Source organism: Panthera tigris, chromosome C2 (genome assembly GCF_018350195.1).
Source record: "Panthera tigris isolate Pti1 chromosome C2, P.tigris_Pti1_mat1.1, whole genome shotgun sequence".
Classification (NCBI taxonomy): Eukaryota; Metazoa; Chordata; class Mammalia; order Carnivora; family Felidae; genus Panthera; species Panthera tigris.
Genome location: NC_056668.1, coordinates 58,198,769 through 58,225,314, shown reverse-complemented (window position 1 = coordinate 58,225,314; position 26,546 = coordinate 58,198,769). Strand labels below are relative to the sequence as shown.

The 26,546-nt window shown below is 36.4% G+C and overlaps 1 protein-coding gene across 6 annotated transcripts in view; it reads left to right on the top strand.

Moving 5' to 3' along the window:
• Window positions 1-26,546, top strand: part of SLC9C1 (solute carrier family 9 member C1) — a 107,877-nt gene that overhangs the window by 10,626 nt on the left and 70,705 nt on the right. For 4 of the 6 annotated variants that reach the window (XM_042956548.1, XM_042956551.1, XM_042956550.1 and 1 more), the window contains exons 2-7: window positions 8,084-8,330; window positions 9,434-9,555; window positions 12,044-12,172; window positions 14,445-14,610; window positions 17,566-17,691; window positions 22,354-22,515. In XM_042956548.1, coding sequence (XP_042812482.1) covers window positions 8,180-8,330; window positions 9,434-9,555; window positions 12,044-12,172; window positions 14,445-14,610; window positions 17,566-17,691; window positions 22,354-22,515 — 856 coding nt within the window. In that variant the 5' untranslated portion in view covers window positions 8,084-8,179. The remainder of the gene's footprint in view (window positions 1-8,083; window positions 8,331-9,433; window positions 9,556-12,043; window positions 12,173-14,444; window positions 14,611-17,565; window positions 17,692-22,353; window positions 22,516-26,546) is intronic. The other 2 variants (XM_042956552.1, XM_042956549.1) reach the window with 1 other exon arrangement.

Sequence of the window (26,546 nt, the reverse complement as noted above, 5' to 3'; positions counted from 1 at the left end):
TGGGTACTAACCCTTTATCTGATATGTCATTTGCAAATATCTTCTCCCATTCTGCCTTTAGTTGCCTTTTAGTTTTGCTGACTGTTTCCTTCACTGTGCAGAAGCTTTTTATCTTGATGAGGTCCCAATAGTTTATTTTTGCTTTTATTTCCTTTGCCTCCAGAGTCATGTCTAGTAAAAAGTTGCTGCAGCTAAGGTCAAAGAGGTTGCTGCCTGTTTTCTTCTGTAGAATTTTGATTGTGTTTTGTCTCACATTTAGATCTTTCATCTATTTTGAATTTATTTTTGTGTATGGTGTATGAAAGTGGTCCCAGTTCATTTTTCTGCATGTCACTGTCCAGTTTTCCCAACGCAATTTGCTAAAGAGACTATCTTTTTTCCATTGGATACTGTATCCTGCTTTGTCAAAGAGTAGTTGGCTATATAATTGTGGGTCTATCTCTGCACTCTCAGTTCTGTTGCATTGATCTGAGTGTCTGTTTTTGTGCCAGTATCATACTGTCTTGATGATTACAGCTTTGTAAAAGAGCTTGAAGTCTGGAATTGTGATGCCTCTAGCTTTGGTTTTCTTTTTCAAGATTGCTTTGCCTATTTGGGGTCTTTCCTGCTTCCATACAAATTTTAGAATTGTTTGCTCTAGCTCTGTAAAGAATGCTGGTGTTATTTTGATAGGAATTGTATTGAATATGTAGATTGCTTTGGATAGTATCGATATTTTAACAATATTTGTTCTTCCAATCCATGAGCATGGAATGTTTTTCCATCTGTGTGTGTGTCCTCTTCAATTTCTTTCATGCATGTTCTATAGTTTTCAGTGTACAGATATTTTACCTCTTTGGTTAGGTTTATTCCTTGATATCTTACAGTTTTTGGTGTAATTGTAAATGAGATTGATTCCTTGATTTCTCTTTCTGATTCTTCATTGTTGGTGTATAGAAATGCAATTGGTTTCTGTACATTGATTTTATATCCTGTGATTTTGCCAAATTCACGTATCAGTTGTAGCCATTTTTTGATGGAGTCTTTTGGGTTTTCCAAGTATAGTATCATGTCATCTGTGAAGAGTGAAAGTTTGACTTCTCCATTGCTAATTTGGATGTTTTATTTCTTTTTGTCTGATCACTGAGGCTAGGACTTCTAGTACTATGTTGAACAACAGTGGTGAGAGTGAACATCCCTGTCGTGCTCCTGACCTTAGTAGGAAAGCTCTCAGGTTTTCCTCATTGAGGATGAGATTAGCTGTGGGTATTTCATACATGGCCTTTATGATGTTGAGGTATGTTCCTTCTATCCCTACTTTCTTTAAGGTTTTTATAAAGAAAGGATGCTGTATTTTGTCAAATGCTCCTTTCTTTTATTAATGTGGTGTATCATGTTCATTGGTTTGTATATACTGAACAAGCCCTGCAGCCCAGGAATAAATCCCACTTGATCATGGTGAATAATTATTTTAGTGTACTATTGAATTCGATTTGCTAGTATCTTGTTGAGAATTTTTGCATCCAGGTTCATCAGGGATATTGACCTGTAATTCTTCTTTTTAGTGGGGTCTCTGTCTGGTTTTGAAATCTAGGTATTGCTGGCTTCATAAAACGTGTTTGGAAGCTTTCCTTACATTTCTACCTTTTGGAACAGTTTGAGAAGAATAGGTATTAATTCTTCTTTAAGTGTCTGGTAGAATTCCCCCATGGAAACCATCTGGCCCAGGACTCTTATTTGTTGGGAGATTTTTTGATAACTGATTCAATTTCTTTGTTGGTTATGGGTCTGTTCAAATTTTGTATTTTTTCCTGTTTCAGTTTTGGTAGTGTGTGAGTTTCTAGGAATTTGTCCATTTCTTGCAGATTATCCAGTTTGTTGGCATATAATTTTTCATAGTACAGTAAAACCTTGAATTGCAAGTAACTTGTTCTGTGAGTGTTCCACAAGATGAGCACATATTTCTAATAAATTTGAACTTGTTAAAAAAGCAATGTCTTGCAATATGAATAGTATGTGATGCTGAACATCACATGATCACAGCTGAACCAATGTTTCTTTTCTCTCTTTCTCTGTGGGATTGTGGATTGTCTCCTATGCTCAGAGGCTTGGTATCAGGCCGTGGTGTTTGGCAGCAGTCAGTGTTTTTTCAGAATATTGGAAGGTGCCCACAACTGGCACTGGTGTATTTTTTGTTACTTCAAAGCCCCTATGGACAGTCCTTTGCTTTTCCGTACAAGTTAAGCTTAGGAATGCTTTGCCTCATTTTAGGTCAGGTTGCCCGCAGATATATACCTTTTTGTCTGCTGCCTTATTGCCAACTACATTAAATACAGTATATGACAAGAATTTGTTAATACTGTACTGTAGTCAACATTTGTGCAAGCATATACAATGGCCCCCATGCAGAAAAATGTTGACAAGAAAGGCAGTAAGAAGAAGGAGATGATTACAGTGGAAGTTAAGGAGGGAATTGTTGAGAAGTATGAATGAGGTATGCAAGTGGCCATGATTGCAAGATTTTATAAGAAGTCTACGTCTGCATCTTGCCTACAGAGGAGAAGGAGAAAAAGGCAGAGGAATCCCCTCACTTCAAATGAGATTAGGAAGATGTATAAAATATGGGAAACAGTGCAAAATTTTGGAGAAAAGCATCACCCAAATAAGGCTGTAGCAGTGTGAGCAATGAATCTGTTTAACAACAATGCAGTATCACATTTCCACGAAATTGTTAAAAGAAGGCAAAAGCAAGCGTTATTGGATAGGTTTCTTGTTAAAGTTGCACAAAAAGAAAAAGATTCCGTTGAGCCAATAGATAGCAGTGATTCCTTTAGTGATAGTGAAAGTCGTCCTACACACCATCCCTCCTCTCTCTTGTCTCTCACACCAGCCACAAAGGTTTTCAAAGGTAAGTGCAGGTTAATTTATTTGTCTTTCTATTTTTATTTTTTTATTATTTTGTATTACAGTATTTTAACCATTTTTATATGAATGTTTTTGGATTGTGGAATGAAATCTGAGTTTCCATAATTTATTATGGGGAAATTCGCTTTGATATACAAGTGCTTTGGATTACAAACATGTTTCCAGAATGAATTCTGCTCACAAACCAAGGTTTTACAATATTCTGTTATAATTGTATTTCTGTGGTGTTGGTTGTGATTTCTCCTCTTTCATTCGTGATTTTATCTATTTGAGTCCTATCTCTTTTTTTTTTTTTTTTTTTTGAGAAGTCTGGCTAGGGGGTTATCAATTTTGTTTATTCTTTCAAGAAACAGTTCTTAGTTTCATTGATCTGTTCTACTGGTTTTTTTAATTATTATTCTATAGCGTTTATTTCTGCTCTAATCTTTATTATTTCCCTTCTGCTGGTTTTGGGCTTTATTTGCTGTTCATTTTCTAGCTCCTTTAGGTATAAGATTAGGTTGTGTATTTGGGACCTTTCTATCTTTCTTGCTCTTGAGATAGGCCTGAATTGCAATGTATTTTCCTCTCAGGACTGCTTTTTCTGCCTCCCAAAGGGTTCAGACTGTCATGTTTTCATTTTCATTTGCTTCCATGTATTTTTTAATTTCTTCTACAGTTTCCTGGTTAACCTATTCATTCTTTAGTAGGATGTTCTTTAATCTCCATGTATTGGACGGTTTTCCACATTTTTTCTCCTGGTTCATTTCAAGTTTCATAGCATTGTGATCTGAAAACATACATGGTATGATCGTGATTTTTTTGTACTTGTTTGGGGATGATTTGTGAACCGGTATGTGATCTATTCCGGAGAATGTTCCACGTGTACTCGAGAAGAATGTGTATTCCACTGCTTTAGGATGAAATGTTCTGAATAGATATGTTAAGTCCATCTGGTCCAGTGTGTCATTCAAAGCCATTGTTTCCTTGTTGACTTTCTGCTTACATGATCTTTCCATTGCTGTAAGTGGAGTGGAGCATTTAAATCTCCTACCAGAGGCACCTGGTGGCTCAGTCAGTTGTGTCCAATTCGTGGTTTCAGCTCAGGTCATGATTTCACAGTTTATGACTTTGAGCCCAGTGTTGGGCTCCGAGCTGACAGTGCAGAGCCTGCTTGAGATTCTCTCTGTCTCCCTCTCTCCCTGCCCCTGCTTGTGCTCTCTCTCTCTCTCTCAAAATAAATCAATAAACTTTTTTAAAAAGTAAAATAAAGTCTCTTACTATTATGGTATTATTATCACTGAGTTTCTTTATGTTTGTTATTAATTAATTGATTCATATATTTGGGTTCTTCAAGTTAGGGCCATAAATATTTACAATTGTTAGATCTTTTTAATGGATAGGCTCTCTAATTATGACATAATGCCCTTCCTCATCTCTTATTAAAGTCTTTCTTTTAAAATCTAGTTTGTCTGATATGCATATGGCTACTCCAGCTTTCTTTTGACCTCCATGAGCATGATAGTTTGCCCTCCATCCCCTCATTTTCAACCTACAGTTGTCTTTAGGTCTAAAATGAGTCTCTTGTAGACAGAACATAAATAGATCTTGTTTTTTTATCCACTCTGATACCCTATGTCTTTTGATTGGAGCATTTAATTCATTTACATTCAGAGTGGTTATTGAACAATATGAATTTATTGCCATTGTGTTACCTGTAGAGTTGATGTTTCTGGTGATGTTATCTGATCCTTTGTAGTTTTTGTTGCCTTGGTCTTTGTTTTTTGGGTTTTTTTTTTTTTTTCTTTACACTCAGAGTCTCCCAGAAAATTTCTTATTTTAGTGGTTTAGCGGTCATGAACTCCTCCAGTTTTTGTTTGTCTGGGAAACTCTGTATTTCTCCTTCTATTCTGAATGACTGCATTGCTAGATAAAGAATTTTTGGCTGCATATTTTTCCCATTCAACACATTGAAAATTTCCTGCCACTCCTCTCTGGTCTGCCAAGTTTCAGTGGGCAGGTTTGCTGCTAACCTTATGTGTCTACCCTTGTAAGGTTAAGAACCTTTTGTCCCTAGCAGCTTTCAGAATTCTCTTTATCTTTGTATTTTGCAAGTTTCACTATGATATGTTATGGTATTGAGCTGTTTTTGTTGGTTTTGGGGAGAGTTCTCTGTGCTTCTTGGACTTGTATGTCTGTTTCCTTCCCCAGATTAGGGAAGTTCTCAGCTATAATTGGTTCAAATAAACCTTCTGCTCCTTTTTCTTGTTCTTCTTCTTCTGGGACTCCTACAATACAGATATTGTTTTATTTCATGGAATCACTTAGTTCTCTGATATAATAATTTCCTTTCCCTCTTTTTTTTCAGCTTAATATTTTCCATAATTTTACCTTCTCTTTTACCTATTCTCTCCTCTGCTTTTTCAATCCTTGTTGCCCCATATCCAGTTTGTTTTGCATCTCAGTAATAGTATTTTTTATTTCCTTTCCCTCTTTTTTTTCAGCTTAATATTTTCCATAATTTTACCTTCTCTTTTACCTATTCTCTCCTCTGCTTTTTCAATCCTTGTTGCCCCATATCCAGTTTGTTTTGCATCTCAGTAATAGTATTTTTTATTTCATCTTGATGAGTTTGTAAGTCTTTGATCTCTGCAATAAGTGTTTCTCTGGTGTCTTCTATGCTTTTTTCAAGTCCAGCTAGTAGTCTTATGACTGTTGTTCTAAATTATTTTCAGATAAATTGCTTATATCTGTTTTGATCAAGTCCCTGTCTGTGATTTCTTCTTGACCTTTCTTTCTTTTTTATTTTTACTTTTTGCAGAGAGAGAGAGAGAGACAGAGAGAGAGAGTGAACACTAGTGGGGGAGGAGCAGAGAGAGAGGGAGACAGATAATCCCAAGCAGGCTCTATGCTGTCATCAGGGTAGATCCCAATGCAGGGCTCCAAGTCATAAACCATGAGATCATGACCTGAACCAAAATCAAGAGTCAGACACCCACTTGCTGAGTCACACAGGCACCCCACTTCTTGACCTTTCTTTTGGGGAGAATTCTTCTGTCTTATCATTTTGGCTAAGTTTCTGTCTTTTCCATGTTTTAAAAGCTCATTGTGTCCTACACCTGAGAATACTGCTATATTAAAAAGGGCTTATACGCTGTCCAAGGCCTGACACTTCAGGAAGTGTTTCTGGTGTATGCTGTGTGCATTGTGCTATTGTGTTTTGGTTGTTTTTTCCCTCTTGTCAGTCCTCTGCAGAACTCCTCCTTGCTTGAAATAGTTCTGTGTTTGGACCTTTAATTAGGTGTGCTTTGATTTGTTTGTTGAAGTAACCCTGGAAAAAGGGGGGAGGGGAGGGGAACCTGATCCAAAAAAAAAGAGTAAAGAAAAGGAAACAAAAACCAAACAGAGAATAAAAAGACTATAAGGCTGTTTCCAAAGAAAAAGAAAGGAGGGAAAAAATAAGAAAATAAAAAAATAAGGAAAAAGAAAAGAAAAAAAAAAGCCTGATCCAAAAAAGAGAAAAGGAAATGAAACAAAACAAAACCAAACAAACAGAAAGGAACTATGAGCCTGATTCCAAAAGAAAAAAGAAGAAGAAAGAAACAAAGAAAAAAAGCCTGTAGGTGTCATTTTGATGCCCTGGATTTCCAGTGCACTTAGTGCATTGGGGATGTTGGCTGTGCTGGTCTTCTGGAGGAGAGGTCCACTGCTTTGGCTTAGAGTCGGTCTTGCCCCAGTAAATAAGCAGTTGCCAGGAACGTAGGGTAGGGTTTGGTGTGAGCGGTCCTGCCTCCACTGGACACTGCTGTTGCTCTCTGAAGTCCCATTGTGTTGGTGTTGGGGGAGGAATGCTGCCACCCCAATCTCTCAGCCCCAGACCAGGAAGCTCACACACCCACCGTTCAGGCAGCTTCACAGAATAATGAGGACAGTCAACTCGCCCTGCACCACAGCTCTCCTGAGTTTTATCTTTGGTGCGTGGCTGGGATTCAAAACCCAAGGTCCTAAAGGACCTTGTACCACGTGGATCTGCTCCTCTCCTCCAGAGTAGAGCCTCTCCACACTAAGTGAAGTCCTCTGTCCCTGAGAAACAGTCCCACGCCTGCAGTGTATGGCATCTATGGTGTAGCACCACTAAAAGCAGCAAAGGCTATATTCCCTCTGGGTGCACCTCTGTCCCCCAGCGATGAAAGGCCTTTTGCTGGCACCTGCAGGGCCTTCTGTCCTTAGGGGGCAATAAATCCTCTTCCAAAAGTATTCCCAGTGTGCCCCATAGATCACTGCACCACAGTATGCACCCCGGGGCCAGCTCCCTCCTCCCCAGGAGTGAGAGCCACAGCTCCAGTCCAGAGAAAGTTGCACAACTCCAAAATCTTAAAGTTTGAGCTCCAAACATTGTTTGCAAAAAAAAACAAAAAACAAAAAACAAACAAAAACAAAAACTGGGTCAGTACTTCTCACTCCCCCAGTCCAGGGTCCAGAGAGGTTTTCATTCTGTATGAACTCAGTGCAGCACTTTCTTAACACCTCTCTCTTTCTCTCCCTTTTGTCTTTCCATAGAAAGGGTTTCATCCCCTCCAAGGCACCATCGTTTTTCTCTCCCCCAATTCACTTTCATGTACCTCACACCTGCCAAGCTGTCTCCCTCTCAACTGTGGACATCCTTCTGTCACTCTGCAGATCTATTTCCTTGGTTTTCAAAGTGATCTGATCTTAATACAGCTGTGTTTGAGAAAAAAGGAAAGCCTGGGGTCCCTCCTACTTCTCTGCCATCTTAAGTTCTCCAGAGATCAGAATATTCTGACCCCATCCCACTTCCCACTTTGGAATAGCTGCCAGGACATGCTTCCAGAGGCTCAGATAAGTTGAAGATAAACCCCTCAGTTGTCCATCCCCAGAACTAAGTAACCTGCACCATTTGGTAGTCCCATTGACTGATTAGATGAAAACCTCTTTTAGTCAGTTGGGTAGATTGAGGGTGAATAACAGCTGAATAATGCTTTGCATTTGGAGTGAACACAGGATGACACTGGCTAGTCTCTATCACTTGGAGTTGTACCTTTTCTATCATCTTTAAAATGAAAGCATCATAGAAAGGGAAAGCTTTCTTAAATTTGGTGGACCCTAAGATATCACTAGAAATAATTAAGGAGAAATCTGAGCTTCTTTCTTCTTCTTCTTCCTCTTTTTTTTTCCTAAGAAAAACCAAGAAGGCCAATTGTACAATCCTATGATCCTGTGAAGACTTTGCCAAGTCATAAGAGCTGAAATCAGATGGTTTGTGAGAAACAACAAAATGGATTTGAATTCCAGTGTGTCTAATATCACTTTTCTTCCCAAAACGGTTTCCAGCACATGGGTGGGTTTTCTCAGAATTACATTTATGACTAGTTCTGAAGATCTCCCTGAAATCATTCTAATACTGTCTTTGATCTGCACAGTTGGAGGTAGGTGTAACTATTTCTTTGAATTTGTTCTATGGATATATCTTGTAAATGTCGCCATATAGAATTGAGGACAGTAGCAGTAATAGAATATTAGAATTTTGTTCCTAAATTTATACTTTTAACCCAAGATTACCAACCAAATGAATCCAATGATAATCTGTCCCTGAGAAGAGACATGCAGAGTCTGATTCATTGTCTTCATCCTCTTTGGGTTCAAAGTATTCATGTCTTTTTACTTGGTAGGTCATGGTTAGATTTAAATGATTGAAAGAATTGAAGCAGATAATCAAAAACTCAAGGGTTGGTGTATTTTTCTTATCTGCTTTATCATAAACTATTCACATATTAAAGCTAGTCGTGTACTGCTTTGTTCACTTGAACAAAGAATTTTTGGGTCTTCTGAATGTGTCAGTTACTTTTTAAGCACTTGGTAGGGTGTCCCATAGGTTTTGTTTAAATGATAAATTATGTCTAGCCCTTATGAGAAGAAAAGAATACTATAGAAATCAAAAGATTTCTTTTTTTTTTTTGCATTCTTTGACTGATTAGAAATTATATTACAAAAAAGTGGAAAAAAGAAAACATTAAACTGAAGGAAATGCGATGATATTGCTTATTGTACTTTGATAGAAATTCATTATAGGCTGCCTAATGCATAGTAGATAACCAGTAATAGGAAGCTAGTTTTTCTCATTGGGCAAATTATTATACCTAGTTCCTCATTGTTATTTTGAAAATCATCTAGGAGATTTCATTAAACTTTAATTATTTATTAACCTCTTGCTGCAGGATTGCTGAAGAAACTAATATCTGATTTATAACATGTAAAAAAATTGCTATAAGTATTTAGTAATAACCCAAGAGCCAGTGATTGCTAGCAATATTTACTAAAGATTCTAAGGAAATGAGATATTTCATACAAGAGGTAAATACAGAATCCAGCAGATTAGCAATTACACTGATTCAGTGTGCTTAAGTATAAGAGAGGGTTTTAATTACTGGAATTAAATAAGTAAAAAGTGGAACAGTATTTCATTGTCCTCAGCATTAAGAAAGTATATCAAATTAAAGTTCTGTAAGTGTCATATTTCATTGCTTTTCAGTAAAAATGTATTTTTCTGCAGCATTTTTGAACCTGCACTTAAAAGACTTTCCAATTCCTCTCCCTGTGATACTATTTTTAATTGGATGCAGTTTTGAAATATTAAGTTTTACATCTGACAAGGTGTGTATAGTAAATATTTTGTGTTATGCCTCAGATTCATACAAATTCAAAGATGGAATTTTAAGGAAATTTGTAAAAAATACTTGCCAATTCACTGTTCTGCCAGTTGATAGATGCTTGTGATATGGATACTATCATATCAGATATGTGAAAAAAGGAACCAGGCATGGAAGAGCTGAGATCCAGCTAAACACAGTCAAAACAGAGCCACTGTCTGGAAGGGGGTGGGCAGCTCAGAGAATGAGTACACATACAGCTACTGAGCGTGTGAGCAGCTAATGAGAGTTTAAGCAGAATTCAAAAGTTTAGACAAGAATTGGTACATAAGATAGAAGCACAGAGAGGGGGTGCCTGGGTGGCTCAGTTGGTTAAATGTCCAACTTTGACTCAGGTCATAAATCTTGTGGCTTGTGGGTTCAAGCTCTGTGTTGGGCTCTGTGCTGACAGCTCAGAGCCTGGAGCCTGCTTTGGATTCTGTCTCCCTCTCTCTCTGCCCCTCCCCTGCTCATGCCCTGTCTCTGTCTCTGTCTCTCTCTCTCTCAAAAATAAATAAAAACATTAAAATTTTTTTTAAAAAGAAGAAGAAGAGGAAGAAGGAGAAAAAGAAGAAGTCCAGAGAGATTAAGCTGCTAGAACAGGTCTCTTGTAGCAAGATAATTCTGACATTGAACCAATCTATTGCTTCAGTTAGGAATATTTTACAAGATTTCTATTACAATAGAGGCTAGTCTTTAAGTGTGTATGGCTTACAAGATTTCAAGAAACAGATGTTGGACCACTTACCTGGAGTTGGAAGTAAGGAGGAAGGCAAACTGTAGATATAGTCATGGCAGCTGCAGTGTTACAAAAAGTTGAGAACAACTGGAATCAGGTAGAGGAGAGAGACTATCTTACAATAAGGGACGTAGAATGCATTATTGACACATTAAATAGTTCTCTAGCCTCGGGGTTGGCAGCAAACTTTTTCTATAGAAGACCATCTAGTAAATATTTTAGATTATACAGGCCATATGAGCTCTGTCACAATTACTCAACTCTGCCATTATAATTCAAAAGCAACCGTAGACAATATGTAAGAAGTGGCATGGCTGTGTTCCAGTAAGACTTGACAAAAACAGGCATTGAGTCGGATTTGGCCCAGGGCCATAATTTTCCATCATCTGCTCTAGTCAATCAGAACATGAATGAGAACAAACAAACAGGAGATGTGATATTAACAAACATTATGGAAAACATGTATTCGTATAAGAGCCAGAAGTATTCTTACTTCATTTGTTATGAGCACATTATTGCTATGAACATGTTCTGTAACCGTATGATTTTGACTTATATGCAATATTAAGTACTTCTATAAACTTTTATATTTGTCAGTAACCTTTTAGAAGAAGAGAACATAAGTCAAGAACTGTGAAGGGCCTAAGATTTTACTCTGCCTGCAAGTAATAAGTTAGCCTGTCACAGTTTCATGGTCCTGGCAAAAGACAAGGGACTTCTGGGCCTGAGACAAAGGACTTTAGTACTGACAGTAATAGCAGAAACCAGACTATTAGCATCTTCTTGTGCCTGTTCCATGAGCCCCGGGAGCCGCAGGGAGAAGCCAAGAGGGTCCAGTGAAACCCACATACACAATGGATTGCATTATAAGAGAAGAAACCTTAGTTTAAAGAACGTGAATATTTTGTGATAGGCAGTAAGCTCATCCTACCTCTTGCCCTAGAGAGAGACACTATCTTTATTGCTCTGTACAGTACAGTAAACCAATTCTTTTCTCTAGAAGGAGACACTTGGCTCTCTCTTCCAAAGCTGTTAGCCATACATATATTTTTGAAAGATAGTCTGGAAGAAAAGCAATCAATGCCTCCACTCATAAGATATGGGGAAACACGAGAGACCCAGGCAGAATCATCTCCCAAAGGCAAAGATACCACCTCACACAGCAAGTAATCAGTGTTTCCTTAGTAAACAAATGTTGAGTGGATGCCCATAAGAGGATTTATCAACTAAATATTTTATGACAAACACCATTAATTAATCATTTCATTAACAGCATAACTTCTGAGTTTTTATTCCTACTATTCTTCCATGCACATTTTCCATATAAGCCATGGTTAATTATTTGTAGTTTCTGAAATGCGATATGATTGTTTATTCATTTGTACACATCGTGCATGATAATCCATCTACCTGAAACCTGTCTTCCTCTTGTATGCCTGAAAATCTCCTACACATTCTTTTGTACCCATATCAATGTACTTTCTATAGCTGCTATTTAAAAAATAAAATGGGCATGGAGATGTGCATTAACGTTCCTCTGTTACTGGTAATAATCTGATGGAAAATTATGAAAATGCAGTAGAGTTAAAACTTTAGCACCTATTACATTGTGATATATCTTTTTCTCTTTTGCTAGAGAGAGGGGTGTCTGGCATGTGTTGTATGCTAATAGGAGGATGGATAAGTGAGAAATGATGTATTTTTATATTATTAGGTGCAAAGATACACAGATGCCATACAATGGATGAGTCCAAAATTATTTTTTAATATATTTACACCAATAATTATCTTTAACGTTGCATTCGACATGGATGTTTACATGCTCCAAAAGTTATTTTGGCAGGTAAGAAGTAATCTTTTCCAATAATATCATTCACTCATGAACTACTATATGTTATCTATGCTCCGAATTTTTAAAATTTTGCTCTAAACTATAAAACAAAGAAGACAAAGAAAAAGTACGAAGTGTGGGAGAAGTAAATTTAGCTTTATATTTTAGTGAATAAACCATATCTTAGCGACTGACCAGCATATTGAGGGCTCAGGAAAAAAAAATTACAGAGGAAAAAAAAGTAATTCTGAGAATTAAAAGAGATTCTGAGAATCTGATTTGCAGGGCTTAATGCCAGTTATAATTTTAACTCTGAGATGCTATTAGAGAGCTATTATGAAAACATTTGGTCCAGTTTTTTAATTATTTTTGATAAAAGTCTTTTTTAAAATACCCACCTTCTAAAACTTCCCTTACTCACATGAACAAAAACAGAGAATACTCATAGAAACAGCTATAACTTTAAATCACAAACCATTATGTTATCCTAATCATGTGATATTTGAACCCCATCAAGGAAAGAGCTTGAAGAAAAAATACTCCAAATCTTAAGCAGGGTATACATTTCTTCCAAAGTAATTAAAACAGCTTTGTAAATATAATTACCTAAATTACATTAGAAGCAAAACTATTAAAATTAGCTATACTTTCTATACATATACATATATATTGCTTTTTTTCTTTAATATTGGTAGTAAGAGCATTTTTCCACATCGTTACAAAATTTTTATAATTTTTAAAAATTTTTTAGTTGAGATATAATTGACATAAAACATTATATTAGTTTCAGGTATACAACATAATGATTTGATACTTGTTATATTTTGAAATGATCACCCGGGGTGCCTGGGTGGCTCAGTCAGTTAAGCGTCTGACTTCGGCTTAGGTCATGATCTCACGGTTCTTGAGTTCAAGCCCCACATCGGGCTCTGTGCTGACAGCTCAGAGCCTGGAGCCTGCTTCAGATTCTGTGTCTCCCTCTCTCTCTGGCCCTTCCCCTCTTGAGCTCTGTCTCTCTCTCTGTCTCTCAAAAATAAATAAACATTAAAAAAAAATTTGAAATGATCACCAAAATAAATCTAGTTAACATCCATCACCACAGTATTATAAAAATTTTTTATCATAATTTTAAGGTCTACTCTCTTAACAACTTTTAAATATACAGTACAGTATTATTCACTACAGTCACCATGCTGTACATTGAATCCCATGACTTATTTATTTTACAATTGGAAGATTGTACCTTTTGACCCCCTTCATCCCTTTTCCCAACCTCCTGAGTCCTCACTTCTGGCTATTGACAATCTGTTCTTTGTATCAATGAGCTCAGGGTTTTTTGTTGTTGTTGTTGTTGTTTTAAGATTCCACATATAAGTTAGGTCATATGACATTTGTCTTTTTCTATCTGACTTATCTCATGTAGCATAATGCCTTCAAGTTTCATCTATGCTGTCCCAAATAGCAAGATTTCCTTCTATTTTATGGTTAAGTAATATTCCATTGCATATATAATACATTTTCTTTATCCACTCATCTATAGATAGACACTTAGGTTGCTTCCATGTCTTATTATTGTAAATAAGTATTGTAAATAGTGTAAATTCACATTATTGTAAATGTTACAATGAACACAGAGGTGCAGTTCTGAATTCTTATAGGTAGCTTCAGGCACAGTCACATTTTTCCAAGACCATCTGGCAATGAAATCTTACTACATAGCTGCCACTGATAGAATAAAAGAAAGTAGAAGGCAATGGTGGGAAGGCAGAAGGCCAGGTTCCAGTTCTAGAATAATAGAATTTTTCTTCCCATCTTTTCTATAGTCCTCTGCCAATTCTCTACATTCTTTCTATTTTATTTTCTCCTCCTTTTCCTCTTTTGTAACTTTTTTGTAAACTTGTTCTTTTTCTCTCTGTTAATAGGCTAGGTTTCAGTTTTATGCATAGTTAAATGTGTATATATAAGTGTGAGTATATATGGTGTGTATGCATATACCTTTACACATACATATTTATATTCAATGACCTTATCAAGAAATTTAAAAGTTCCCTTTTAATTATATGCTATTTCTTACAAGTGCTGTGTCATAGGTCCTAAGAATCTCATTGCAATATTTGCCTCTTATTTCCAGACTTGCAAGCACATATTTATTAAAGAAGATAATTTAAAATTTCCCTTTGATGGATTCAGTGTGATTCTGTATCTCTAATAATCCTGATAATCTGCTTTTCAAAATAGGATAAAAAGGAAATCTGATTTTTCTATACATAAAATTTCTTTGCAGATACTTTTAATTACAATTCCTGGCTTTTTAATGAATTATACATTAATTCTTTGGTATCTGGCATCTGTGAATAAATTACTTTTGAAAACCACTCCATGGTTATTATTTGCAACTATCCTCATGAGTTCAGATCCCATGCTGACTGCAGCTGCTATAAGAGACCTTGGTAGGTATATGTTTTCCTCTTTTTCTACATTTAAAATATCATATTCTGCATTTAATGTGTCTAGTGTTAAGATCTTTTGCTCACTGTAGCTTCTCACTATATGAAATGAGGTTCTGGGCATTGGGAATTAAGCATAGAGATTCAGGTTGCTGATGCTTAGAACAAAATGAAATGTTAGTGATGGGCTTACCTAGTATATATATTTTTAAAATCTTTCATCTTTCATCCCCTTGTGGAATAAGACAGGGGATTATTTGGAATCCTTGACTTTATACATGCTTCTACCTTAAACCAAAAGTTCTGAGGGTGAACAATTTGCATATACATTGTGATGACATTTCTATTGTCAAATACTGCTTTTCCTTTGAAAATACTGTAATTAGGATAATGCCATCTGTAAAAAAACAAAAAACAAAAAAATTTGGAGTCATCACCATTAAGACCAAAAAATGCAGAAAGTCAAAAACAGTAAAGTCACTAATCTTACAGTGTTTTCAGAGTGTACTATTTTAGGAGAAATAAATCTATATTTAAAATTAAGTACCAAGTCAGGGTGCCTGGGTGGCTCAGCCGGTTAATCCGCCGACTGAGGCCTCAGTCATGATCTCACTGTTCCCAAGTTCCAGCCCCATGTCAGGCTCTGTGCTGATAGCTCAGAGCCTAGAACCCTGTATCTCAGACTCTATCTACCTTTTTGCCTGTCCCCCACTCACGCTCTGTCTCTCTCTCTCAAAAATAAATAAACATTAAAATTTTTTTAAATAAATAAAGTACCAAGTTGATGTAACACACACACACACATACACACTTCTCATTTTATGACCATTATAGGGGGAGAAGCTACTGGAGGGAAGTAGAAATAGAATAGAGGAGACACATCAATCTACCTAAATGAATAAAGGAAAGCCAATTCTTAAATCAAAGAGATTAAGATTGTGAGGTAAGAGTTTTGGTGCTTGGGTGGCTTAGTCGGTTAAGCGTCAGACTTCGGCTCAGGTCATAATCTCAAAGTTGGCCAGGCTCTGTGCTGACAGTTCAGAGCCTGGAGCCTGCCTCGGATTCTGTGTCTCCCTCTTTTTCTCCCCCTCCCCCACTCATGCTCTGTTCCTGTCTCTCTCTCAAGAATAAATAACATTAAACAAAATGGTTTAATTAAAAAAGAAAAACAGAAAGGAGAGGAGGCCCCAGCGTCTATCCCCCAGCCCTGCCTCTATGGGACTCTGTCAGTGCCCGCCCCTTTTCCACTCACAGGACTTAGTGAAGTTTTGTGCTACCTGACAGCATTACATACTTCTTTCAACTTTATAATCTTATAATCTGGTTAGTAATCCAGTGATTGCCTGGCCTATCATTGTTGAATGTAAATTATTGGGTTATCTTCCAAAGTTATGCTCATACGTTTTGGCCATCTTGCCGTGACTTTTGGAATATTGTTTTTCTCCTCACTTTGTAGTTTTTAAAAAAATAAAAATAAAGTACTTTTCTCTTGGCAACATTTTTGCCTGAGTTGACAAAGCAAGATTTTTATATTTGTTTTCTTTTACTCCCACACACCTACAAAATCTGCCTATGCTTATGAGTGCATGAGTACCTTCACACCGTCTTGAGCTTTCGATGGTCTGTTGACTCTTATGCCCCCATGTCAGTTGTGTATTTTCACATATTTACAATTTGTTATAGTTCTATTTTCCAAGTTGGAATAATTACATAACAGTACCAGTTAGTTTTTTCTCAGTAAAGAACAACTCTGAGTTTCAACAACTGAGTAAGAAAAAACACAGTGGCTTCAAACAACAGTTATTTATTATTTTTTGTGAGTCTGGCAGTTGTGATGATACGGCCTGGGCTCACTAATGAATCTACAGTCAGATGGAAGATCATCCAGGGGCTAAGTGATCAAGGATGGACCCTTGGAGAAATCCACCTTTCTTCCACATATTTTCACAATCCTCCAGTAGCACAGCCAGGGGACATTATAGTGGTGGTGGCAGAGGTACCCGAGATAGGAAGCAAAAATCCTTCCCAAGCCTCTGCTTGCATCAAGTCTCATAACAGAACAGACTGGATCTCTTAGAGGAGAGAAACTGTAGTTTTACAGGAAAGGGCATGGATGCATAACGAGGTGAAGAATTAGACCATCAGTGCACTTCCCCTCCACAAGAACACACTGCCTTGACTTGACTTGTCTTGCAACAGCATACTTAGTGTGTTAGGTTGTGATCATAGAATGGTTGGGTCATGAAATAACATTTCCTTCCTACAGACATCTAGAAAGTCATTAAAGATGCTCAAAGTTACAGTTTTGCCGCTACAGGCATATTTAATAGAGAAAAATGATCATTGATCGCTAAAATTAGAGTATCACCACAAGTGGAGGGAAATTAGGATGGGAGTACATAATATGAGGGTGCTTTCCATTTCATAGAGCTTAATCTCTAAAACCGTTGACAGGAATGTATGGAAAAGTCAGAGAATTTCTAATCATAGTGAGATTATCTTGACAATTGCATGAATACTTTGCTTAGGCACCATATTATAAAGCTTGGCTTATGAATTTCCTTTATCCCTCTGTCATTGTTCCCTATCTTGCCTTAAATATATAATGTGTATTTATATTGACTAAATCACCAAATTAAAAAAATAATGAACTTCATGTTTTCATCTGGGCTTTAAAACAAGCAATAACAGCTCTAGCTTATTATCTTAGTTAAATAAACCATACTCAACCACAATAAATTTGATTCCTAATTATGGAAGTCTAGACTTAACTTAAAGTTGATATAATTAAATTTCCTTGAAGGGAGTTTTCAAATATGACTAAAGTCTATTTAAGTATATGGGAAAAGTATGTGATATAAATCAATAGATAAGAATATACTTCTACTTGCTAATAAAAGTTTAATCTTTAATATTGATGATTTTCTTTAGTGAAACAAAGTATTTTCTTTTCCATAGGTCTTTCTAGAAGCCTCACCAATTTAATTAATGGAGAAAGTCTGATGACCTCTATAATGTCTTTGATTATGTTTAATAGTATTGATGATATTAATGGCAACCTACAAAAGGGGAACAATTCATTAGGTAAGGACCTATTTTTTTCCCTAAATTTCTTAAAATTAGAATCTTGTATTTTCTAGAAGCTGACATGGATATTGTAATCTTTTACCATAATTTATGCTTGTACAAATATAATCGTGAGCATTAGTATAATGATTTACCCTTTACAAGCACTACCACATATTTCTTATTTAATATTTGTTGTGGTTTTATTGTGAGACTCGGTTGAGACTTTTCATGAGGACGCTTATAGGGGAAGCATTCTACAGACCTAGGCTGAGTCCAAATGCTCAACAACAAGAACATGAGAGATGTTGTTTTCTATGAGTTGAAGATGAACTTGGAAGACAAGCTAGGCAGTGCACCTGCTGGTGGTGAGAGGGATGCAGCCGTTGCCCTTGGCTTCACTGGGGCACCATGGAAAGCTGTCAGCTTAAAGAGCAAGTGTGAGTGACATGGCCATCTTCAGGGCCTGAGAACAGGGCTTTAAGCAGAGAGATTGCAAGGCCTTCATGAGTTCATTTACCACATTCAGAAAACCCTGAACCTAAGTATCGTTGATTACTCTATCATATGTCTGTGTATTTTATATATATAATGAATGATACATGCACACTATGATGAATGATTATAAAATATATAGATGTGTAATTATCACTCAGGACAAGAAATATAGTGTCACCAGCAATCCCAGAACCATCTTATATGCCCCTCCCTGATCAAAACCCCATACCCTCTTCCTGCAACAGTGGTTCTCAGAGGATAGTCACTACCTTGGGCAGGGCGGCAGGAGAGGGTGTCCACAGGACACTTTAAGGATGTCTATGAAGTCAAATATTTTCAAAGTAATATTAAGAAGTTATTTACTTTTTTTAGTGTGCTGCTATTTGCACCGATTTTGGAAAAGTGATGATTAGAGTCTCCTGGAGAAAATTCTTGACGTATACTATTCCACTCACTGGATGTCTTTTGTGCCCTAAGGCCTTCTGTGGCATTATCTCATTTCACCCTTCTATCGTCCTGAAAAAAGAGCATTTAAGGGGTGCTTCCAGACTACATTCTAGTGCATCAAAGGGGTCTTTAAGATGACAAATAATACGTTATATTGGAGCCAGATCCTTCTACTACCCCCTTTCCCTAGCAATTAAGTATATCTCAAATTACTTTTCTAATCACTCAGGAAGAGGAAGTTTTAGCTATATGTAGTGGCTTTCATGGTCCCTGGAAACTACCTCACTGTTGGGCAGCCAATGTTCCTGTTTACCTCTCTTCTGACCCATCTTTGCCTTACATCTTCATAATCAATGCCTAAAACTAAGAATTAAAGATTATTTTTTTCTGAATAACACACATTCTAGGGATCATCACCCCTCTCATGTCTTCCTCAAGGGAGCTCGTCCACATGGTGGACAGTTACCCTACTTGGGCATCAGGAGAACCCACCTTTAGCCTTGCTCTATATCCAGTTAGCTTACCCAGGCCATGGCAACTTGGAACATCTGTGGTGAACCTGGAAACCCAATTTAGCACAGGAAGGTACATCTTCTTTAAGTGCTTCATATGTTCCATCTGTGGTATGTGAGAAAGTCTAACTACCATAGACATTCAACCTCTTCCAAAATCCAGACCACACAAGCAAGTGATATAATATGTCACTCAGAGAGTTTTTACCATAAGACCTCCTGCAGATAGGGCTTTCCTGAAGAAGACCAGGGTGAGCAACACAGAGAGGTCTATGTTCAGAAACATCTTAAAAACTCAAGGACCACTCTTGGGGGAAACTGAAAAATGCAGAGAGGTATCATCATACGTGCTGGTTGGAAGGATCCATGCCCAGGCCCAAACTTGGTCCAATATTCTACTAAGCTCCATTTAAGATAGTAAATATTGACCACAGAATGTCAGAGAACCTTATCAGAGTTGGCATCTACAGTCTAATCGAGAGAATATTTTTTATATTCACTGGCAAGTCAAAAGAATATAGGGGGGTACTGATATGGAAATTCATTCATTAACCCATTCATTCATTCATTAATACAACAATTATTTATTGATATGTACTATGTGACAGTTCCTATTCTAGGCCTTAGTGCTTCAAACATGAACATAATAGTCCCTGCTTTCACAGAGTTTGCTTCATAATTTTGATAATAATTAATGGAATAGAATTTTGTGTTTAGGTTTCAGAGGAGTAAAAACTATAAGTAGTCACTCTACAATAATAAAAACTCTGCTGAAGGAGGAAGAGAACAGTGAACTTATTCCCTCAGCCCTTAGGAGTTTCTCTGAATTTTTAACAGCGTTGAAAGAAAAATTTCCTTTAAGAAAAAAGATGTATGACAAGATTTGCTGATATTTCATTTATACCAATTGACAAAATAGTGAATCAATAATTTTTGGATAACTCAGATAATAATTATTATCTTTAAAAACTCATGCAATTATTTAAACACTGTTGCTCTGTCTTTTGAAGTTAGCGCATATTTCATAAAGAGAAAAATTAAGAAGAGTTACTGTACTTAGAGGTCTGTCTTTTCCAATTTGCATAGGAGTTTAAAAAATTTGTAAGAAATATTGGATTTGCTTTGAGGTTTTTCCCAGTCTAATAATTACATTCAGTAAACATTTTCCTGATTAGAAACTATTTTCCTTTCTTAAAAAAGAAACTGGGGTGGGGGGGCGCCTGGGTGGCTCAGTCAGTTAAGCGTCCAACTTCGGCTCAGGTCACAATCTCCCGGGTCCGTGAGTTCGAGCCCCGCGTCGGGCTCTGTGCTGACCGCTCAGAGCCTGGAGCCTGTTTCAGATTCTGTGTCTCCCTCTCTCTCTGACCCTCCCCTGTTCATGCTCTGTCTCTCTCTGTCTCAAAAATAAATAAACGTTAAAAAAATTAAAAAAAAAAAAAGAAAGAAACTGGGGTGCTTGGGTGGCTCAGTCAGTTAGTCATCTGACTTCGGCTCAGGTCATGATCCCACAGGTAGGTTCCTGAGTTCAAGCCATGCTTCAGGCTCTGTGCTGACAGCTCAGAGCCTAGAGCCTGCTTCAGATTCTGTGTCTCCATCTCTCTCTTCCCCTCCCCCACTCACACTCTGTCTGTCTCTCTTTCTCTCTCTCAGAAATAAACATTAAAAAGAGAAGAAGAAAGGAACTTTCTTCTTTTTTGTTTATTTATTTTATTTTGAGAGAGAGTGCAAGCATGTACCTGCATGCCTGTGGGTACAAGTGGGGGAGGGGCAGAGAGAGAGGGAAACAAATAATCCCAAGCAGGATCCAAGCTGTCAGCACAGAACCTGACATGGGGCTCGAACTCTTGAACCATGAGATCATGGCCTGAGCCCAAATCAAAAGTCGGACACTTAACTGACCGAATCACCCAGGCACCTCAAAAAAGAAAGCAACCTTCAAATTGGGTCTTCTAACTCCCATTCCCTGCATCCTTCTGAAACCAGAGTCGACCTCCATTCTTTGTTTCAGTTGTAGGAGGTACTAGACTCCCCAGATTGCCGTTACGGGTAACCCCATGCCTTGAACAGGTATGACCTAGAAGGCCATTCCTGAAACTCCCCTTCCATGTTCATACTATCCCTACAGATGCTACATCTTTCCACTTAGCAGACCTAGAAACATGGACACAGGACTAGGTAAGAAGGAATCTAAATTGTCTCAGCACTCTGAGCAGTGTGCTCTCCCATAGTGGACGTTTATAAATGGGACTCATAAAAGATTTTTTTCTCTTTCATTTTGCCACCTCAGAACACAGTTCAAGATTTACTTATTCTCAAATTTAGTCTCGCTTTTTGTTGTGGTTGCTCTATTTTCTGTTGGCCATTCTTTGTTTTCATTTCGTTCTTGCTCTCCACCTATTCTGTTGCAGTTGACCCTTCTGCTTTCCTGACCCCAGGACCTGCTTTTATCTGTGATTCAAATTCTATTCCTCTGTTCCTCACCCTGTAAAAGTGGGGGGATTTTCTCACCCACTGGCATGCCTGATTCCAGCAACCAAGGCCATCAAGGGCTTAGGCTTCCTGTTTTCCTGGGAAGGACGTCATAACGATTGTGGAAAGAAATTTGGCAAAATATGACAATATCAGTAAAGGAGCAACTATTCTTTAGTGCAAATTCCACTTCTGGAGCCTAAGGAAGTAATCAGAGAAGTACAAAAAACCATGTGCAGAAATATACACAATATACAATGCAGCATTTTATCAGGGAAAAAACTGGAAGCAAATGAAATACTCAACAATAAGGAACCAATCAGTTGCTTTGACAAGCCACAACAATACAGGAGATTCACTAAGCTGGGACCCAGAGGCATTCCTTTTCTGTATTTCCTGTGTGTATCATGTTAGATATAGAATATAAGTTCCAAGAGTTTGGGGACTTTCTACTTCTTATTCATTACTGTATCTCCAAAATTTATTACACTGTTTGGCACTGAATAAATGTATATTTCTTACTGGGGATCAAAAGAAGCTCTTTAATGAAACTGACTGAATTTTGCCAACTTGTATGGCTCTCAGCATTTGAATAGAAACTCTTTCAATGTAGGAATAAGAAAATGCCATACATCTACCCCAATGGCTAGTTTTAAAGATAGGAACAAAAAGAAAAGTTGACCCAGATTATCACTTAAAGTTAAGATCAAGTAAGCTCTATTAACTATTTTCTGTTTGTTCCCCTTTCTTTCAGTTTTTGACATCCTATTTGAAATTTGGTCTTATTTTCTAGCAAGTTTCTTGTTTGGAATTCTGAGTTCAAAACTGATCCAATTGTGGATGGCTACTGTTTTTGGTGATGATGTCAATCACATAAGTCTCAGCTTGTCAATTCTGTACCTCGTCTTTTTTATTTGTAAGTCTGGGGCCTATGCCTAAAATTAAATGACACAAAAAAACTCAATACAAAGATACGGGAAGATACATACCAGGCAAAGTTGGTAAAATAAACCATTCAACTTATCTGGAGGAATGTTTTTTTAAAATAACCTATCAGAATTGATAAAAATATTAGTATCTATACAACAGAAATCAATGTGTCAAGATATATAAAGTAAATGCCAGTATAAAAGACAAAGGAATTTGACAAAATCACAATTTCAATGAGATACTTTATCATGCCTTTCCCAGATAATTTCATAACCAATTGAACAAAAAATAATTATGGCTATAAAAAGATATAAATAAACACTTAAGTGTTTGGTTTATAAGATATACAGTCTTATCTTCCCAAACCAAATACATATCCTTTACATATATACCTGTAGACCATTTACGGAAATGAACTAGACTCAAAGAGCATTTTAATAAAATGCCAAATATTGTTCAATCACAATGCAATTATAATTTACTAATTACAAAAGGAGGGTCTTTAAAAATAGTCATTCTAACAGCCTGGAATTAAATATACTTTTCTGGACAGCTTTTAGATCAAAAAGGAAATCAAAATAGAAGTTTCATATCAAGTAAGTCTAAATATTAGAAAATCTATCAATATTATTAATCCCTTTGCCACCATTTCTTCCTCACAGGAGTATGGTAGTTATTAATCATTCATCATATTACTGTTTTCTGATGCAGCCTCAGAATCTCATTCAACCCTGCTCTTCAAGACAGCCCTGCAAAGGACTTGGAGTTAGCATGTGCAGTAAATATAGTAAAACCTTGGTTTGTGAACATAATTCTTTCCAGAAACGTGCTTGCAATCCACAGCACTTTGTTTATCAAAGTGAATTTCAAGAACCATTCGCCCAGTTGTGATCACATGGTGTTTGGTGTCGCATACTACTTGTATGGCAAGACATCACTTGTTTATCAAGTTAAAATTTATTAGAAATGTTTGCTCATTTTGTGGAACACTCACAGAACAAGTTAGTCACAATCCAAGGTTTTACTCTAATACCTAGTTATCTAGTTACCAACTTATACTGTGCACTTTCATTTACATTTAGGAGTAAAACAGTTGCCTATTCTCATATTGATGATTTAAAGTAGTTCTGGAAGCTTTAGCTAATGCAATAAGAAAAAAAAAAAAAGACAGACATTTATCCATAATTTTAAAAGAGAAAATGATGTCATTAGTGACATTTTAAATTACATAGAAAACTCAAAAGAATTAATTAGTAAACTAAGCCCAAAAGGCTTTTTAATAGCTTGATATAAGATAAATATACAAAAAAAATCGTGTTCTTATAAGCCAGCAGTAGTTAGTTAGAAAATATAATGAAAATTTGATACTCGTTACATAGGCAAAAACTTATAAAATATAAAGGAATAAACTTAAGAAGTTTGAGTCTAAACATGGAAAATTATAAGAGTTTACTGAGAAATATAAAATTGGAATAAACTGAAACAGAGAAAATCTTTTTAGAATTGCTAGACTAACAAGAGTCATTATTTTCATGTCTGAGGAAGGAAAGGTAGAATATAGGATCTTGAGGCTTCCTAACTAATCAGGAGATTAAAGCCAATTATAACCAAGTGAGTTTATAGAATCATATTAATGAATTAATAGACATCTAGGGAACAGCCAGTACAGATACATTCATCACGTACTACTTTAATTGTGGATACCTAAATTTCTACAAAAATATATTCCAGAAAATATAATTTTTCTCTAACATTAATTAGTAAGTGAGCATAGCCTCAAGGTTAAGGGTTATACCCCCCAAAATAATTATAAACTTTTAGAGCTAAAATGTCTCTATAAATATTTTAGAAAGAAAACTTCTAGGACAGAATTTCCTGAAAACAAGGTACAGAGGAAATATAAATCTAATGTAAAAGGACTTTCACTCCAACCTGGCTTAATGTTCATATTATTAGTATCTTCAAGATATTCCCTATAAATATTTTCCAGGTGTCACTGTTACCTAATAAATTACAATAACTAGTCCAGGACTTGATCTCCTCAAAGTGCCCATGTCCACATTTTCCTCTTCTTTTATAATTCAAAACTGACTAACCAAAGTGTTAGTTCCTGGCTTAAGGTACCATTTCTAGCCAGGACTAAACTAAAGAATATAAAACTTGTAATTTTCCATCTCTGGAAGGGAAAGACTCGGTAGTGTGATAATGATACCAATTTCATAAAATTAAAATGTATTACAGTCCGAATTAAATAATAGAAATTTGAGGGGGGGGTTGAAATTTTACAAAACAATTTGAAATATCATCTGGAAATACTAAATGTGAGAATAGACAAGATAGCTTAAAAAAAAAGTGGAGAACTTTCTCTATTAGGTAGGTATTAAATATTTAACAAGCCACCAGTAATTAAAATACAACTGTTGTAACAAAGTAATGTAAAGTAAGCCAAAGAGATGGAAGGGAAAATAACTGATCCAAATACACCTGGCAATTGACAAGTAATGGCAATATGATAAAGGTGGAATATCCACAATACTCTTTACTATTAAAACAAATTTTAATTTTAATTTTTATTTTTATTTATTAACTAGAACAGAGTCTGCTAAACAGTAAGTGGAAAAAAGAAACTAGTTACAGAACTCTATTACTGTACAATCTCATTATAGCTTTTTTTACTGTGTGACTTTGTGTGCATGTATGCTTGATGTATGCCATGGTGAGTGTTCACTGGGAACTCACTCCACTGCTCTCAAAGATCTTGATCCAATTATCTTAAATTCCCAGTTCTTTAGCCTCTGAGCACCCAAAGATCTATCTCCTCATGATTTCTGAAAAATTTTGTAGGTTAGCTCCTCATGATCTCTGCTACCTCCTTTTAAATATATAGATGTTTTTGGTTCTTAGTAAATTTTACTGAAGATGGGGACAAGGAAGCTCATAAGGGAAGTTACATTATGTAATTCATGATTTTATAAAAGCTGATAGCTACCTTTAATCTCACTTTTCCACGTTTCCTGCTTAATTTTTACCACTTGTGTCCAGTATTGTAATTCAGCAAGTATCCTTTAATACTTGAAGCTCCTTTTTGGGTCTCATTCTCTATTCTCAACTAGCTTATCAAATTATTTCTTCTGAGAAAATGTAGTCCTCTCCATTATAGAAATTCCAATAAATTTTTTGTTAAAATTATACCTATCCTGCTTGACTTAGAGTGGGCCTATGTGTTAATAAACCCATCGTAAGTTGAAAATTTCGTAAGTCAAAAATGCATTTAGTATATCTAACCTACTGAACATCATAGCTTAGCCCAGTCTACCTTAAACCTGCTCAGAACATTTACATTAGTCTACAGTTGGGCAAATCATCTCACACAAAGTCTATTCTATGATAAAGTAGATCTCATGTAATTTATTGAGTGCTGACTCAAAGAGAAAACCAGAATGGTTGTAAGTGTATTGGTTGTTCGCCCTCATGATCGCCTGGCTGATTGGGAGCTGCAGCTCACTGCCACTGCCCAGCATCACAAGAGGTTATGCTAGACTGAGAAAAAAAAATCAATATTCAAAATTTGAAGTACCATTTCTACTGGTGCATACTGCTTTCACACCATTGTAAAGTCAAAAAATTGTAAGTCAAACTTGCATAAGTTGGGGATGATCTGGACCTGAAGCCTGGGTCATTGAATTATGGGTCCTCTTTAAAAAAAATTAAAATTAAAAAAATACACACACACACACACACACACACACACACACACATATAATCTCTATACTGTACCATATTATTTGGATTTTTTACATTGATAATATGCTACTTTCATATTGCAAGGGGGAATATAACTCTACTACAGCTACTTTTAAGAATATTCCAGTTTTTCATGCTTTTCATTCTCACACAGTAAATGCACCCAAACAAAATTAAACTGGGGAAGTATATCCTTATTGGGTTTCTACCAGTTTGACTCCCTTAGTCCTGCCACAAAGTCAAACCATTTCTATCTCCTACTGTCTCCCAAGA